General features: G+C 34.5%; 1 protein-coding gene across 11 annotated transcripts in view; it reads left to right on the top strand.

The window, feature by feature from the left end:
* MAP2K5 (mitogen-activated protein kinase kinase 5) overlaps positions 1-14,443 on the top strand; it is a 235,931-nt gene that overhangs the window by 101,290 nt on the left and 120,198 nt on the right. For all 11 annotated transcript variants that reach the window (XM_039865210.1, XM_039865221.1, XM_039865213.1 and 8 more), the window contains exon 13: positions 3,320-3,368. In XM_039865210.1, the coding sequence (XP_039721144.1) occupies positions 3,320-3,368 (49 nt within the window). The remainder of the gene's footprint in view (positions 1-3,319; positions 3,369-14,443) is intronic.

The following is a 14,443-nucleotide window of genomic DNA, read 5'->3' as shown; positions in this document are numbered from 1 at the left end:
TTACAGCAACTCTGTAAAGTATAAATTATCGTACATATTTTATACATGGGCAAGATGAGGTTTAGAAAAGTTAAATAGCTTGCCAATAGTTATAACTAGTCAGTAATAATTTGAACGTAGGGTTGTTTGACTCCAGCCCCCATGATCTTTAACTTTGCTTTCCTGAGAGAATGAGAAGAAAAGGAGAGAAAATGAAGAACAAGTTAAAAAGAAAAAAAAGAAAAGTATGAGTCAGAATAATGGATTAACACATATGATCACTTCAGATTCTTTTCATGTCTTAGAACCACATGTAGGCATCTCTCCCTCCCCAAATTAAATTTTCCTTCTGGGTTCTAAAAATCTAGTATACAGTGCAGGTCCAAAGATCCAAGGTTCATTACAGGATGGATCCCTGTCATACTTTATGGTATGTTGTTAAATTCTCTCTTGTAAGATGTATGGGAAGAGAATATCTGTCCCAGTAAAAGAAATTCATATAAACTGGCTTATTTTGGCCTTCCAACTTGCTCAATGATATTTATCCACTTTCCATTTGAATCTGGTCTCCTATAAAGAGGAATGCCTTTCTGCCTTTCCCGGCCATCTAACACATTTTTCTTCTCATTTCTGAAGCAGTGACACTGTGTACTGTATTTTGAGTGCTAATGTTGATCGAAGTTGTCCCTGAAAGGATGTGTACTTGACATGTCAAGGAGTGAATGATTGACAGCAGATATAAGTACTCTTAGTGTCAAGGCTTTGTCAAGTCATAGTGAAACCTAGCCTTCTGAATACCAATAAAACTCTGTAGATTTTCAGCTGACAGATTTCTAGCTCTATCTACATTGATTCTTGTATGCTTATAAAGGAAAATGTAGTCTATTTTGGCAAAGTTGGAAGAGTAATAATTTTTTGAATCTCTTAAATAAATTTTATAATTTTAGTATCATAAAATTAGTGTTCGTTTTATTTTTTTCTGCCTGACAATCTGAATATGATGAATTGCCTTCCCCTGTGTGTTTTCTGATTATTCACTTTCTAAAGGGCCAATTTTTAGTGGCATGTTATTTTTTAATGTGAAGGTTTTAGAATATGCAACTAAGCTTATACGTTGAGAAATTTGACATTTCCAGAACTCAGAAGATGATTACTTCCATGCTAAATAAGATGACTTTTTCCTACTATTCAAAGAGAAAATTGTTTTCATTATTGATATTATTTTTTATAAGCATTTAAGGAGATATTTTTGTCCCATTTCCTCTTTTTGCGTTAAAGTTATCATTATTACTATTTTAATATTTTCTTTCTTTTCATTACTATTTTGCTATCCAGAAAACGTGTTTTATTGTAATGCCACTTATTCCAAACCCTGGAAGAAATCATTTGCTATAAAAATGCATTCTGTTTTCTTAAAATAGACAAATATATTATGTAATTGATTATACTATGTTAGCAAATCTATCAGGAGTACATTCCATTTTATGAGAATAATTAAAATGTGTTAACCTCTGCTCAGCATTAATTTAGATTTTATCTTCTGTATCTTTAGTATTTGGAAATTGGGTTTCTTTCTTTGCATTTCTGTTAATATTGCTCATCGTCTTTCTTGATCAACTAAAATCCTTGCCTGTTTAGCCCCCAATCCTCTTTTCATCATTTTCAAGATATGTAACTCACTTGGTTACTTCTCATAATGGTAGTTTTTCTCTTTCTTATAGTCCTGTGCCACCTAAAATTTTCTATAATGTAGGTATTTTTAAATTCTTGTAGTAAATTTGAGTGATAGGGGGTTCATTCATATTATCCGATATCTAATTAAGAATAATCAACCTTGAAATTGGTTCAGTCCACACTCATGTGCTTACAGAGTCAATGGGTGTAAAAATATGTGCATCTCCTTTTACAACGATTTCTATATAAAGATTTTTAAAGCTTTTAATGATTAAATTTTCAGCATAAAAGGTAGCACTTATAGCCCATGTACTTAGGGTCTTAGAAATATCCTTTTTTCAGTATCTTATTTGACAATTCTTGACTCAGCTGTTGAATGCTAGAATCCAAATCTAGTTCAGATGTTTGTATTTTCTCACTTTACTTCCATGACTTGCCATTTCAGTATTATTTACAGGACTACACACTTATGCTTGTACTAGCCAGACAAGCCTGAGAGGATCATCATCTTTATATACTTTGTTCTTTCTTACTCCATTTTGAAATTATTTTACACTAACAGAAAAGTTATGAGAAGGATAATGCAAAGAATTCACACAGATGCTTCACCCAGATTCTACAGCTGTTAACAGCTAACTACATTTGGTTAAAATTTATATATATAGTTGACCCCAGAACAATGCGGGGATTTGGGGCACTAACCACCTGCATAGTTGAAAATCTGTGTATAATTTGGCCCTTCGCGTACATGGATTCGCAACTACAGATCGAAAACACTACATACTTTTTTCCTGAAACATTTGAGAATAAATTGTGGACATCATGACCTTTTACCTTTACTTCAAGTGCATATTTCCTAAGAACAAGGACAGTCCCTTACGTTATCACTGTGTACTGATCAAAATCAGGAAATTAGAATTGATAGATTACTATTTAATTAACAGTTCTTATTCAGATTTTGCCAATTGTCCAATAATACTCTTATAGACCAAAAGAAAAAAAAAATTTCTGGTTCAGTCTAGGTTATGCATTGCATTTAGTTGTCATGTCTTTTTAGTCTCCCTTAATCTGGAACAGTGTCTCAGTGTTTGTCTGTCATGACCTTGATGTTTTTGAAGAGTACACTGCCCCAACACTTTGCTGATATATTCTTACCTTGGCCTGAATGCTTTCTTCTCTTTTTTTCACGTAGTCGAATCTGGCCCAGCACTTTGGTTAAAGCCTTCCTGACTACTGGCAGGAAAAGTTCTCTTTTCCACCCATTGCCTTCATTAGCTAACTTTCTAAACATGTTTCTGCTTGGTCATAAATGTCATGACTTTTTAAAAATTTTCACATACAAGAGTATAGAAAAACAAAAATTAAAGGTCTTTGTCCCTTTTTCCTATCTTCCTCCCTGCTCACACCACCACAAAGATCATTTTATGCACATACACTTATTTCTTTCATCTCTCATACCTTATCTTTAGAACATTTTTAGTCCATTAAAGGAGGGAACCTGAAGCTTATACACTTGGCGTCCCCACAGAGCCTGGCCCAGAAATGGAGATGTTTATTGGTTGAGAGTTTTAAAGGAAGGATTATGGTTGATATGATTATATGTTTAAGTGTGGAAAGTTCCATATAAAAAACCATCATTGTACTGTTTTCTCTTTCTTAAATTTAGGTTGTTAAAGGCCTTACCTATTTGTGGAGTTTAAAGATTTTACATAGAGGTACGTACTAAGCTTACCAGCTCTGACTTAATTTGGGGTAGGGTGGGGAGCTGTCCAGATCGCTTGATTTTTAAAGTGAATAAGTGATGTGATAATTAAGCCAGCTGATTTATTTGGTAGTTCAAACAGTGGCTGCTTTATGAATTTTTTTTCTTATTTTCTCCCTCAAATGCTCAGATTTTTTTCTATTAAATGTGTCGGGGTGACATTGGTTAATAAAATTATATAGGTTTTCACGGGTACAATTCTGTAACATTATCTTTATATTGCATTGTATATTCACCACCCAAAGTCAAATCTCCTTCCATCACCATATATTTGATTCCTTTTACCCTTTTCTGCCTTTTCCTTCCCCTCACAACTGCTCTAATTTAGATTATAAACTTGGCATTATATTTTTGTGAAAAATATTTACTAAGCATGTAAAAAGGTATTTCATAAGTATTTGAAAATGACGGGATCTGATTTTTCTTTAGTTAATGCAAAACCTTCATTTCTGTATAATTGTACCTCTTCTTTATATTAAAATATTTCAGATATCATCATATACTGTTTCTTAAGAGATTGCTTCACATACCTTGAAGGTGAAACTTTAAATAAGGAATTGGTGAAAGCATCAGAAATTAGTCTCCTAATCTATTAACAGAACACATGAGAAGAATAATCAGATTAACTATTGAATGTTGCAAAAAGAACCTCCCTTTGCATTTTTTAAAGTTCTCAAAATGTCTGAATTCATTTGAAACAAATTATTAAGTGAGAAACAGACTATAACAAAGCAACTTCAGGGCCTAATGTTACTAACAGTACTGTTTAATTTTCCACATCTGCTCAGCCTAGCTTTATGCATATTTGGGGAATGCAACAGCATACACATTAGATGTGATTAAAGGAAAGTTTTTTTTTTTTTTTAAAAAAAGGTATAAACTATGAGAGAAACAACTGATGTCTTCAGTTGTGGTAGCACATCTGTCACTAAGGGTTGTTTTTGTTATGGTTTTAATGTCCTAGTGATTCCAATTTTTTCTTATAACCTCCTTCCTCTTTTGAGGAAGGTATGTAGATTTTGACAAGTAAAATATCAGTTCAGTTCTTGAAGGTATTTATGCTGATTAAATGGATCATAAACTAAAATTTTCTTTAAAACTAGCCCACTCTATTTCTAGATTGTAGTTTGTGCAAAATGTAAATGTAGGGAGAGTTAGTATTTCTCTTACTGGGTATAAATAAGCATGTAAACACCTCTGGTGAGTGAGACAGAAATGGAACATTTTTCATTACCAAGAATAAGAGACATGGTATTTAACATAATATGATTTGTATTGCTTCTATTCCCTGTACTCCCGCCTCCACACACTCACCAACCCATAGACTGTTTATAGCCATTTTGATAGGTATTAACACAGTGGTCAATTCTTGTCATTTTATTGATTTTTATGGACATCTGGTCTTCATTTGACAAAGGAACTCAAGGAAGTCATCAATTCTCGATAGCAAAGCCTCATTAAAGGGACCTTGCCAGGGAAATGCAAATGTTATTATTAAAGTGATACTTACGATCATCCTATACTCTGGGCATAGAGCATAATTCTGACTTATAATGAATTCTTACTAGCCATAACTTTTGTGAGGGATCTTGGTAGCATTAAGAACTATAGTGGACAGGGAAATACTATTTAGTTATTCTGCAGTTATCTTTATTTATCTTTTAAAATCAAAAATCATGCAGATAAATAGATATACCTCTAGTAGTTCCTGTATCTAAATTATTTGGTTTTAGTTTTACTCTGTTTTGGAGAAATAATTGAATTTTTCATTTGAAATGGTGTCTTAATAGACATGTTTCAGATGAATTTATGTCTAGATCTAAAAGTAAAATTTAAGGTGTTGGTCAGATTCCCAGTACAACCATTCTGTGGTCACTGTAGGCAAATGTTGTTGGCCAGAGCCTCTCAGAGGCAAGTGAGTCCTTCCTAGCTCTGGGTGCAGCTTGGGCTAAGAAAGGTTCTTTAATCAGTGACTTATGAGGGCCTTAATGGTTTGACTGATTGAGGACATAGAAATTTGAAAAAGGAATCCTGAGCTTGTCCTTCTATCAGTCTGTGCTTCCCACAGAGAGTAACCCACTATAAAATATCACTAGTCCTGGGAAGAGGTTATATGCGAGGGGCTGAGTGGGGGCAGTGGTAGTGGGCCATACAAACTCTTTCAAGGGATATTAGTTTTAAATAAATACTAATGAGTGAATGTGCAGTTGCATTTGTATGGATAGAAAGACCAATGAATTACAGTGCAGATGAACAGTTATTCCCCAGTAATTATGGGTACTCAACTATAGAAATATATGGTGGTAATATGCCTCATTGAATGCATTTATACATTTAGCTTTTCAGTTTCCTTAGTTATTCTTGGACACTTTTACCTTCTGGATTTAAAAGCACAAGTTTTTATTGAAGAGTGGAAGAAGCCAGGTGTCCCTAAAGACTTTTGTAATGAGAAATTTACTCTAGATTGAGTAGTTGTTAACTTAATATTTTAGAGGTTTTATCCATATTTAATAACTTGGATTCCATGAAAATAAGATTAAAGATGCCTTTTTATTTACCAAAAAGCTATTTAATTTTCTCCTTGATTAAAAAAATTGTAGCTTTTTAGATCAGTTCAATCAGGCAATTAAAGATCAGAGCTTTTAAGTTCAGCTAAGGCAATTAAATAGGTAATATACTTGTTTATACACTTTTGCTGTATAAGCTCATTGCTGTACCTTCTTAAAAGCCCATATACTCATTTTTGCTTTCTCTAAATGAATGATGATGGGAATTATAGCTGAATATGTGTCACATTGTCAAATCAAAGACAAGTGTCCTGTGTAGAAAGGGGAGCCTGGTACAGATGCCATGAAAAGATAGGGAGTGGAAGGAAGCTGGCAGAGAGAATCACTAATGAATGATTTAAGTTTCTTTCTCCTTTGTCTCTAAATACCTATGTTCTCCTCTCATCATCATTTTTTTCTCTACCAAATACTGCCCCTAAAAACCAGGGCCTTGTACTTTATGAACACAGATTTTAAAAAATTAAGAAATGGAGATGTATTCAGTTATATAATGAAAAAAGAGTACAACCTATTGCTCATCTTTAAGTAGCTTCTTGGAGTACAGTGTTCCTGTACTTTTAGTTGTTTAAAATATGTATATGACATATTTTAATATGTAACATATATAGTATATTGTTACTGACTTCTAAACAAGCTGCTGAAAATCAAGTCTTTTCTATAGTGCATATTCAGTGAGGACTGTAGAATAGAATGAAATCTGAGCACCAAGCAGTGGAAAACCACTCATTCCATGTGGCTTGTTAATCTGGTACAGGTTAGTTTATTTGCTAGTATATTATGGCAACTGGAAATTTTTTTTGAAATTGAAGTACAACAGTTGCCATTCATAATATATCATCAAATATTATATTCAATCAGGTTTTAGTATTGTTTATTTTGTTCTTTTTAAGAATTGGTTGAGATGATATATGTGAAAGTACTTTATAAACTATCAAATGCTAATACTTAGGTATGTCTGTATTATATAATATCTATGAAATAGTCCCTTTATCTACTTAGTAAGCATACTTTACTCCCAAATCAAGCCAGGGAGAGAGTTTATTATACTTTGTATTACTGGGTCAAAAATTATGAAAATCTTTTCTCTAAGATAAACATGTGATATCAGATGAGGACATAATTATTTAAAATGTTTGAAAGTTCCACCAAGATTAACTACTGTGGGAAAATTATCTTTATTAAAAAGCATGTGTGTGAGCCCTGTAAGCATAGCATATACTGACTGGGTAAAAACAAAGAAAATGAACAGTGAGAAAGTCTGTTAGGCCAGATCTGACATTACAGCAAACATTGCAGCTTAACTTCAAAACATACATCGCCACTAATGAGGTGAGAGCCCTGCATATTAATAAACCTACAGCTCCAGTCATAGCTATCATTACCCACATCAAACATAAATACAAGATTAACACCTATGCCATTTCTTTGGAAGATGTGAGAATGCCCTGGCAGTAACTGCTCTCTCTTTCCCTGAGGATAAAAAAATAGAAATTGAAGGGTAATGAGAATAGAACTTAGATTAAGAAAATAAAATTGGCAATCAGGCTGGGGCAGTCTTACACAGATGGAGTTTATAGAAAGAAAGAACCTACATAGTTGGTGTCCCAGCACATTTTTTGTATTTTTGAACCTGGTTAGTTTCACTTATTTTCTCTAATAAGAGAGCTTTTTAATATTTTTTTATGTTTTTTAAAATTTTTTTATATTATTCTGAAGGCAAAGAGCCCAAATAGATTTGCATTTAGAGAAACTAAGTCTTGTGATTTCAACATGAATGTTTGAAATTTTATTTTCTCCTCGTGGCTTTATTTTTTTATAAATCTAGCCTCAGATCTTCCGATTGGTGCTACGTTAAATGCCAAAGCCAATATTCTTAGTTCATTCACCAGCTATTTATTGTATACCTACTCTGTCCTAAGCACTGATCTACATACTTGGAATACATCAGTATACAAAACAAAAGATTCCTACACTCATGGAAATTATCTTCTAGCAGGGTGAGGCAGGGTTGGGAAACAATCCATAAATAATAAACATAATAATAAAGTAAATGCAGAGTGTGTTAGAAGGTTTTTGGTAATACAGAGAAAAGAAAAAGTAGACCAGGCTTAGGAGAGGCAAAGTGTAGATTGCATTGTTCATTAGGTAGGCCTCAAAGAATGTAAGATTGGAGCAAAAGCTTACAGGAGCAGAGTTATTAGTCAAGTAGGTATTTGGGGTCCAGTTGGAAAGCAGAAGACATCAGGTGGGATGTGCCTGGAATGTTCATGGAATAGCAAGGATGCCAGCGTGCCTGTGGCCAAGAATAGGGATGAGGGTAGAGTCAGCTGTTAGGAACTGTTCCAGTCCGTAATCCAGGTGAGTTATAGAAGCTCACATCAGGGAGATAGTCATGAAGTTGGGGAGAAGTGATCAGATTCTAGATGTATTCTTAATCTAGAGTCAGTAGGATTTCCTGATGGGTTGCTTGTGAGTTTTAAGAGGAAGAGAGGAGACAAGCTTACTTAAACTTTCAGTAGTAGGTCAGTGTGCTAAAAAATGTTTCTTGCTACCTTTTTTCTGTTAAAAGAGAGATCTTCACTAACAGTCTTTTAATGAAAGAAAAAACTCAATATTAAGTGCTGACATGAATACAGAGCAACTGAAACTCTCATCCATTGCTGGTAGGACTATAAGCTGGTAGAGCCATTTTGGAAAATAGTTTGGCACTTTTTCTGCAATATGATCCAGGAATCCCACTCATAGTGGCTTTATTCATAGTAATCCAAAAGGAAACAACCCAGGGTAGTACATTCGTACAACGAATACTACTCAGCAGTGATAGGAAACAAAAGTACTGATACATACAACATGGATGAATATCAAATATTTTATGCTAAGTGAAAGAAGCTAGACTCAAAGGGCTACTTATTGTGTCATTCCACTTACATGACATTCTGGAAAAGGCAAAACTATAAGAATGGAAAATACATCAGTGGTTGCCAAAGGGTAGAGGAAAGATTGGCTGTAGAGCAGAGGGAATTTGGAGGGTGTTGGAAATATTCTGTAACTTGATTTTGGTTGGTACATGACTGTACACATTTGTTAGACCACATAGATCTGAGCACCTAGAAAGGTGAATTTTACTGTCTATTCTTCCTCAGCAAAATCAGGCTTAAAAAAAAAAAAAAAAAAGTAGTAGGCTGCTTTTACTTCTTAGCAGTAAAAGAAGCTCTACTTTAGAAAATCCTCCTGCCAAAAAGACTGTTCTTTCAAAGGGTTTTGGTGTTTCTGTCATTACTACCATATCTCATGGTCCTGAAAAATCCTATGTAGGTTTGATCTAGCAACTCAGTAGCTTGAAAAAAAATCCTACATGATTTAAAGGACATTTGCAATGCCAAAAAGAGAAAGAGGTAAGTGAGGGAAAGAGAACCTTAAAAGTTGCTGTTGTCATTGGCCACCAAATTGGAGCATCTGGAAATTACACAAAATTTTCTTAGTTAAGCTATTTTTCCCCTCAGATATCATTAAAGAACTACAGAGGCACAGCACTGACTTGGCCTGACTTGGACAACTTTAAAAGCTCTGTTTCTAAGAAGGAATAAAGCTTTACTTGAATTTCCAATTCAGTCCCACTGACCGACAGCCTCATGTGTGACCCTGGAAGAGCAAGTCATCCCTCCTCTCTGTGCCTCGGTTTCCTCATACACAATGAAGGGACGACTAAATAGTCACACATTCCTTCAAGCACCGGGATTCTAGATTGTGTGATTCATGAGTGAAGGAAGTACGACGTGTTGGCAGGGTATGGGGAACAAAACAAATCAGAGAGGCATATGGAAGAAGAAAAAGAGATTGAGAATCCCTGAAAGTAGATTTTAGTATGAAAATAATAACAGTAATAATAATATTTATTAAGCATTTACTCTATACCAGGCACTGCTCTAAATGTCTGACATGTATAAACTATTTTGTGTTCCTTCAAATTGGGGAATTATAGGAAATATGAAATATTTTAGAACTGGAGATAAGAGACTGAAATGCAAACAAATAATTGAGAATTGAAGCAATGTGATTTAGCTAAGATGATGATTGCTTTCTAAACCAGAAATCTCATGTAATCAAATCAAAAGACATGTTTAAGGGTAAAGGGTTTTAAACTATAAAGTATACTGAAAGTAAAGTATTATCATTAACAAAGAATTTTAAAAAGGACATGTAGAGTCACAACTTAGATGGAAAGCAAAAGCATTCTTTTTTAAAAATCTTTTTCTTTTGAAATGATTGTAGATCCACAGGAAGTTGCCCAAAAAAAGGTACAAGAAGGCCCCATGCAAGGACATCCTTTTTAAGGCAGGACTTTGGAAGAAAATTGGAGGCTGATAATCCAAAAGAGAATAGACAGATAAATGTTACATATATTTGCTAATACCTTTTAAATGAGGTCAGCAGAGATTTTAAGATTTAAAAAATGTTACAAGAACATTTGTATTACATTCTCAAAATATTTTATTTATTAAATGAGAAAAGAGGAATGCGATGGTAGAAGTAAAACCTTTGAATTACTTAAGAAGGAAATTTCGATGTCAAGGTAATAGTGCTAAAAAAATGCCTTAGTGTATATAAAAGTTAAGTTTGTGGCGAAGGTAAATTAGGGAAAGATTATTTGCTGGATAAAGTGATTTCTTTAGGGAGAGCATTGTTGGAAAGCATTACTCTCAATTTAAAATATCTGATTAATTTTAAGTAACTTGTGAAGAAATATAATTCGCACAAAACTTTCATAACAATATATTTTGCAGAAATTTATACAGTTTATGCTTATTCATGCTTATTCATAGGTTATAGTGATTTTTGAAATAACCTAAGCCATATTTTTGCTATCTGGAGTACCAGACACAATTTTTTTTTAAAGAACTGGTTAGTGTTTAAGCAACCGAAGTCATTTTCAAAGGAATCATCCCCAGTTGGTTTTATGTTGCAGCACAAGAGAGCTGAGGTGTGGGAGCTCCTTCCCAGAGCTTTGTGACTGCTTAGTCAGATGTGTCGAAGGGGCACTTAATAGATGCTTGCGATAGGAGCACAATTACACCTTAGCTCCTGTTTTGCATTCTTTAAGTATTATTCTTTAAATGTAAGTATTAATCACATGCCAATGCTATAGTAGATCTCACTTATGAACATTGTGTTTTTGAAAAAAAAAATAGACTTAGCCCATTAACTGAGGTAAACAAACTAGTTTAATGACTCTGAGTTGTTGGTTTTTCTCCAGCTCTGACTATCCACACAAATGAACATCTCTAGAAATTAAGCCTCCTTCTTCATGTTGGTCATTCATTCTCTTTGCCTCGAGTAATCACTGGAGATGTCTGTATTTGTAGTAATGATTTTCAAAAGACAAGAAACTCTGTATGGCATTACTTACTATTGTTCTTTTAAGGATTATGTGTCTAGAAATAAAAAAGAACTCTCAAAACTCAACAGTCAAAAAAAAATCCAATTAGAAAATGAGCAAAAACCATGAAGACACATTCCATTGAAAATACATACAAATGGCAGATAAGCACATGAAAGGATGTTCAGCATCATTAGCCATTAAGGAAATGTAAATTAAAACCACAATGAGATATTACTACACACCTACCAGGATGGCTACCAAAAAAAAAAAAGTGACCACCCCAAATGATGGTGAGGATACAGAGAAATTAGGTCACTAATATGTTGCTGATAGAAATATAAAATGATACAGCCTCACTGGAAAACAATTTGGCATTTCTTAAAAATCTAAACATGCATCTACCATACAACTCAGTGTTTGTACTCCTGGGCATTTATCTTAGAGAAATAAAGACTTAGGTTCACATAAAATCTGTACACAAATGTTTATGGCAGCTTTATTCATAATGGCCAAAAACTGGAAATGACCCAGATGTCCTTAATAAGTAAATGGTTAAATAAGCTGTGGTACATTTATACCATATACTACTACTCATCAATAAAAAGGAATGAACTGTTGATAATCATAACCTGGATGAATCTCCAGAGAATTATGCTGAGTGAAAAAAGACAATCACAAAACATTACATACTATGTGATTCTATTTTTATAACATTCTTGAATTGGTAATTATAGAAATGGAGAGCAGATTAGTGGTTTCCAGGGGCTAATGAGAGGTTGTGGGAGCAGGAGGGAAGTGGATGTGGCTATAAAAAGGTATGGTGATAGACACAATCTCTGTCGACTGTATTAGTGTCAGTATGCTGTTTGTGATATTGTACTATAGGTTTACAGGATGTTAGTTACCACTGGGAGAAAATGGATAGAGGGTATACGGAGTGTCTATATTGTTTCTTACAGCTGCATGTGAGTCTACAATTATCTCAAAATAGAAAGCTTAATTTAAAAAGAATATGCAATCTTTCTATAGTTATCTGTATTTGGTGATGACTTAATTAGGGAGGATTGTCCTGGCCTTAGTTTTTCCTTCTCCCATGCATCTCTGATAGGATTTGTCATAGACAGAGTCACCCCTTTTAGGAAATCTCTAAGAAGATGAGGAACCCAGGAGAATTACTCTGCAGGCCACCTCCCCTTCCCATTCTGAAAATGAGTGTCAGTGGAAGCCATAGAGGAAAGAGAAGAAAAGAGGTCATGTGCCATCCAGGGAAGGAATACAAATGGGAGAGGGTAGTTAGTCCTCCTATAACCTCCCCTAAGATCCTCTGCCTTGCTGGGTATTGGGATTAAAGCAGATCATGTGATCACTGTGTGTTTGACTCACAGGTCTTTATGGTACCCTAAAGTGAGCCCCTTACCTTTATGGTGACCCCCTGTCCAACCACCCAGCAAGATGCACTCTGCATGTGATCTGATGAATGTTTGATTCACCAGGCCCCACAGATAGCTCTGATTATGGCTTTGTCTCTTAAGCAAATCATGCAGTTTAGGAGCTCAGCAGAGGAAGAGAGAGAATAGCTATATGTATGATGAGTCATTTCTGTTGGTAGAGGTTGGAGGCCACAGTTAATTTATGACACTGATTGTAGGCCAAATGTATATTTTTTTTGTAATGTGTTTTACTTGAAAATCATCCTTTGTTCTCCTCTCTAGGTAGTAAAGTAAAATATTTATCCTCAGATAGAGCACTCTGCCAAGAATGTTTAGCAGTTAGAAGACCTCTCCACATCTGTCCCTTTCTTCAAAGGCAAGGTTTAAGTTGGTGAGCACCATGGAAATCAAATCCATTCTTTTGCTGTTGGAAGTTTAAGTTCCTTCTAGATTGGGTGCAATAATAATTGTTCTTATTATCATTCATTAAGTGCTTCCTATGTACCACTGCATTAGATCTTTTTCATATATTATTTAAGCTTCATGACTGTCTTGCAAAGAAGGTATCATTGTATTCTCATTTTTAGATGAGAAAACTACGGTTCAAAAAGGCTAAAAAGCATAAGAGTGCATATATCTTTTTAAGTTAGTGTTTTGGATGTCTGGATAAATACCCAGAAGTGAAATTGCTGGGTCATAAATTTTTTGCGGAACCTTCAAACTGTTTTCCTTAGTGGCTGTACCAATTTGCAGTACTTCCAATAGTGCACGAGTGTTCTCTTTTCTCCAGATCCTCGCCAACACCTGTTTCTGGATTTATTGATGATAGCCATTCTGAGAGGTGTGAGTTGATACCAATGGAATACCATAAAATCAATGAATCTTACCATTTGCAGCAACATGGATGGACTTAGAGGGTTATGCTAAGTAAAATAAGTTAGACAGAGAAAGACAAATACCATACGATCTCACTTAACTATGAAATCTAAAGAACAAAATAAACAAACAACAAACATACTCATAGATACAGAGAACAAACTGATGGTTGCCAGATGGGAGGGGTTGGAGGGCTGGGTGAGAAAGGTGTAGGGATTAAGAAATACAAATTGGTAGTTACGAAATAGTCTTGGGGATGTGAAGTACAGAATAGGAAATATAGTCAATAATATTGTATTGACTATGTAGAATTCCAGGTGGGTACTAGACTAATCAGGGGGCAAGGGGGAGGGTCACTTTGTAAATTATATAAATGTGTAACCACTATACTGTACACCTGAAACTAATATAAAATAATATTGAACATCAACTCTAATTGAAAAAAAAAGGCTAAGAAACATAGTCATAAGAAAGGCAGTAAGTGGTTGGTAGTCTAATGGAAGAGCTCTAGTTTTAGGGTCAGACCCAGGTTTAAGTACTGCTTCTGCCTCTTTATTCAACTCAACTATATGACCTTGGGTCAGTTCCTTAACCTCTGAGGTCAGAGTACTGTAGCTGGCACATAATAGCTGTTGTTATAGTTTTAAAATACATGCTTCTCAAGAGAAACAGCAAGAGATTAAGTGAGAGAATAGTTAGAACCTTCCCCAAACTTCCCTCCTATGTCTACTTTTCTGTGAGAAATAGAAAAATATACTTCTCAGCCAGCCTCAGT

Source organism: Pteropus medius, unplaced genomic scaffold (genome assembly GCF_902729225.1).
Source record: "Pteropus medius unplaced genomic scaffold, Ma_sr-lr_union100, whole genome shotgun sequence".
Lineage (NCBI taxonomy): Eukaryota > Metazoa > Chordata > Mammalia > Chiroptera > Pteropodidae > Pteropus > Pteropus medius.
This window is presented reverse-complemented; position numbering and strand designations above follow the sequence as displayed.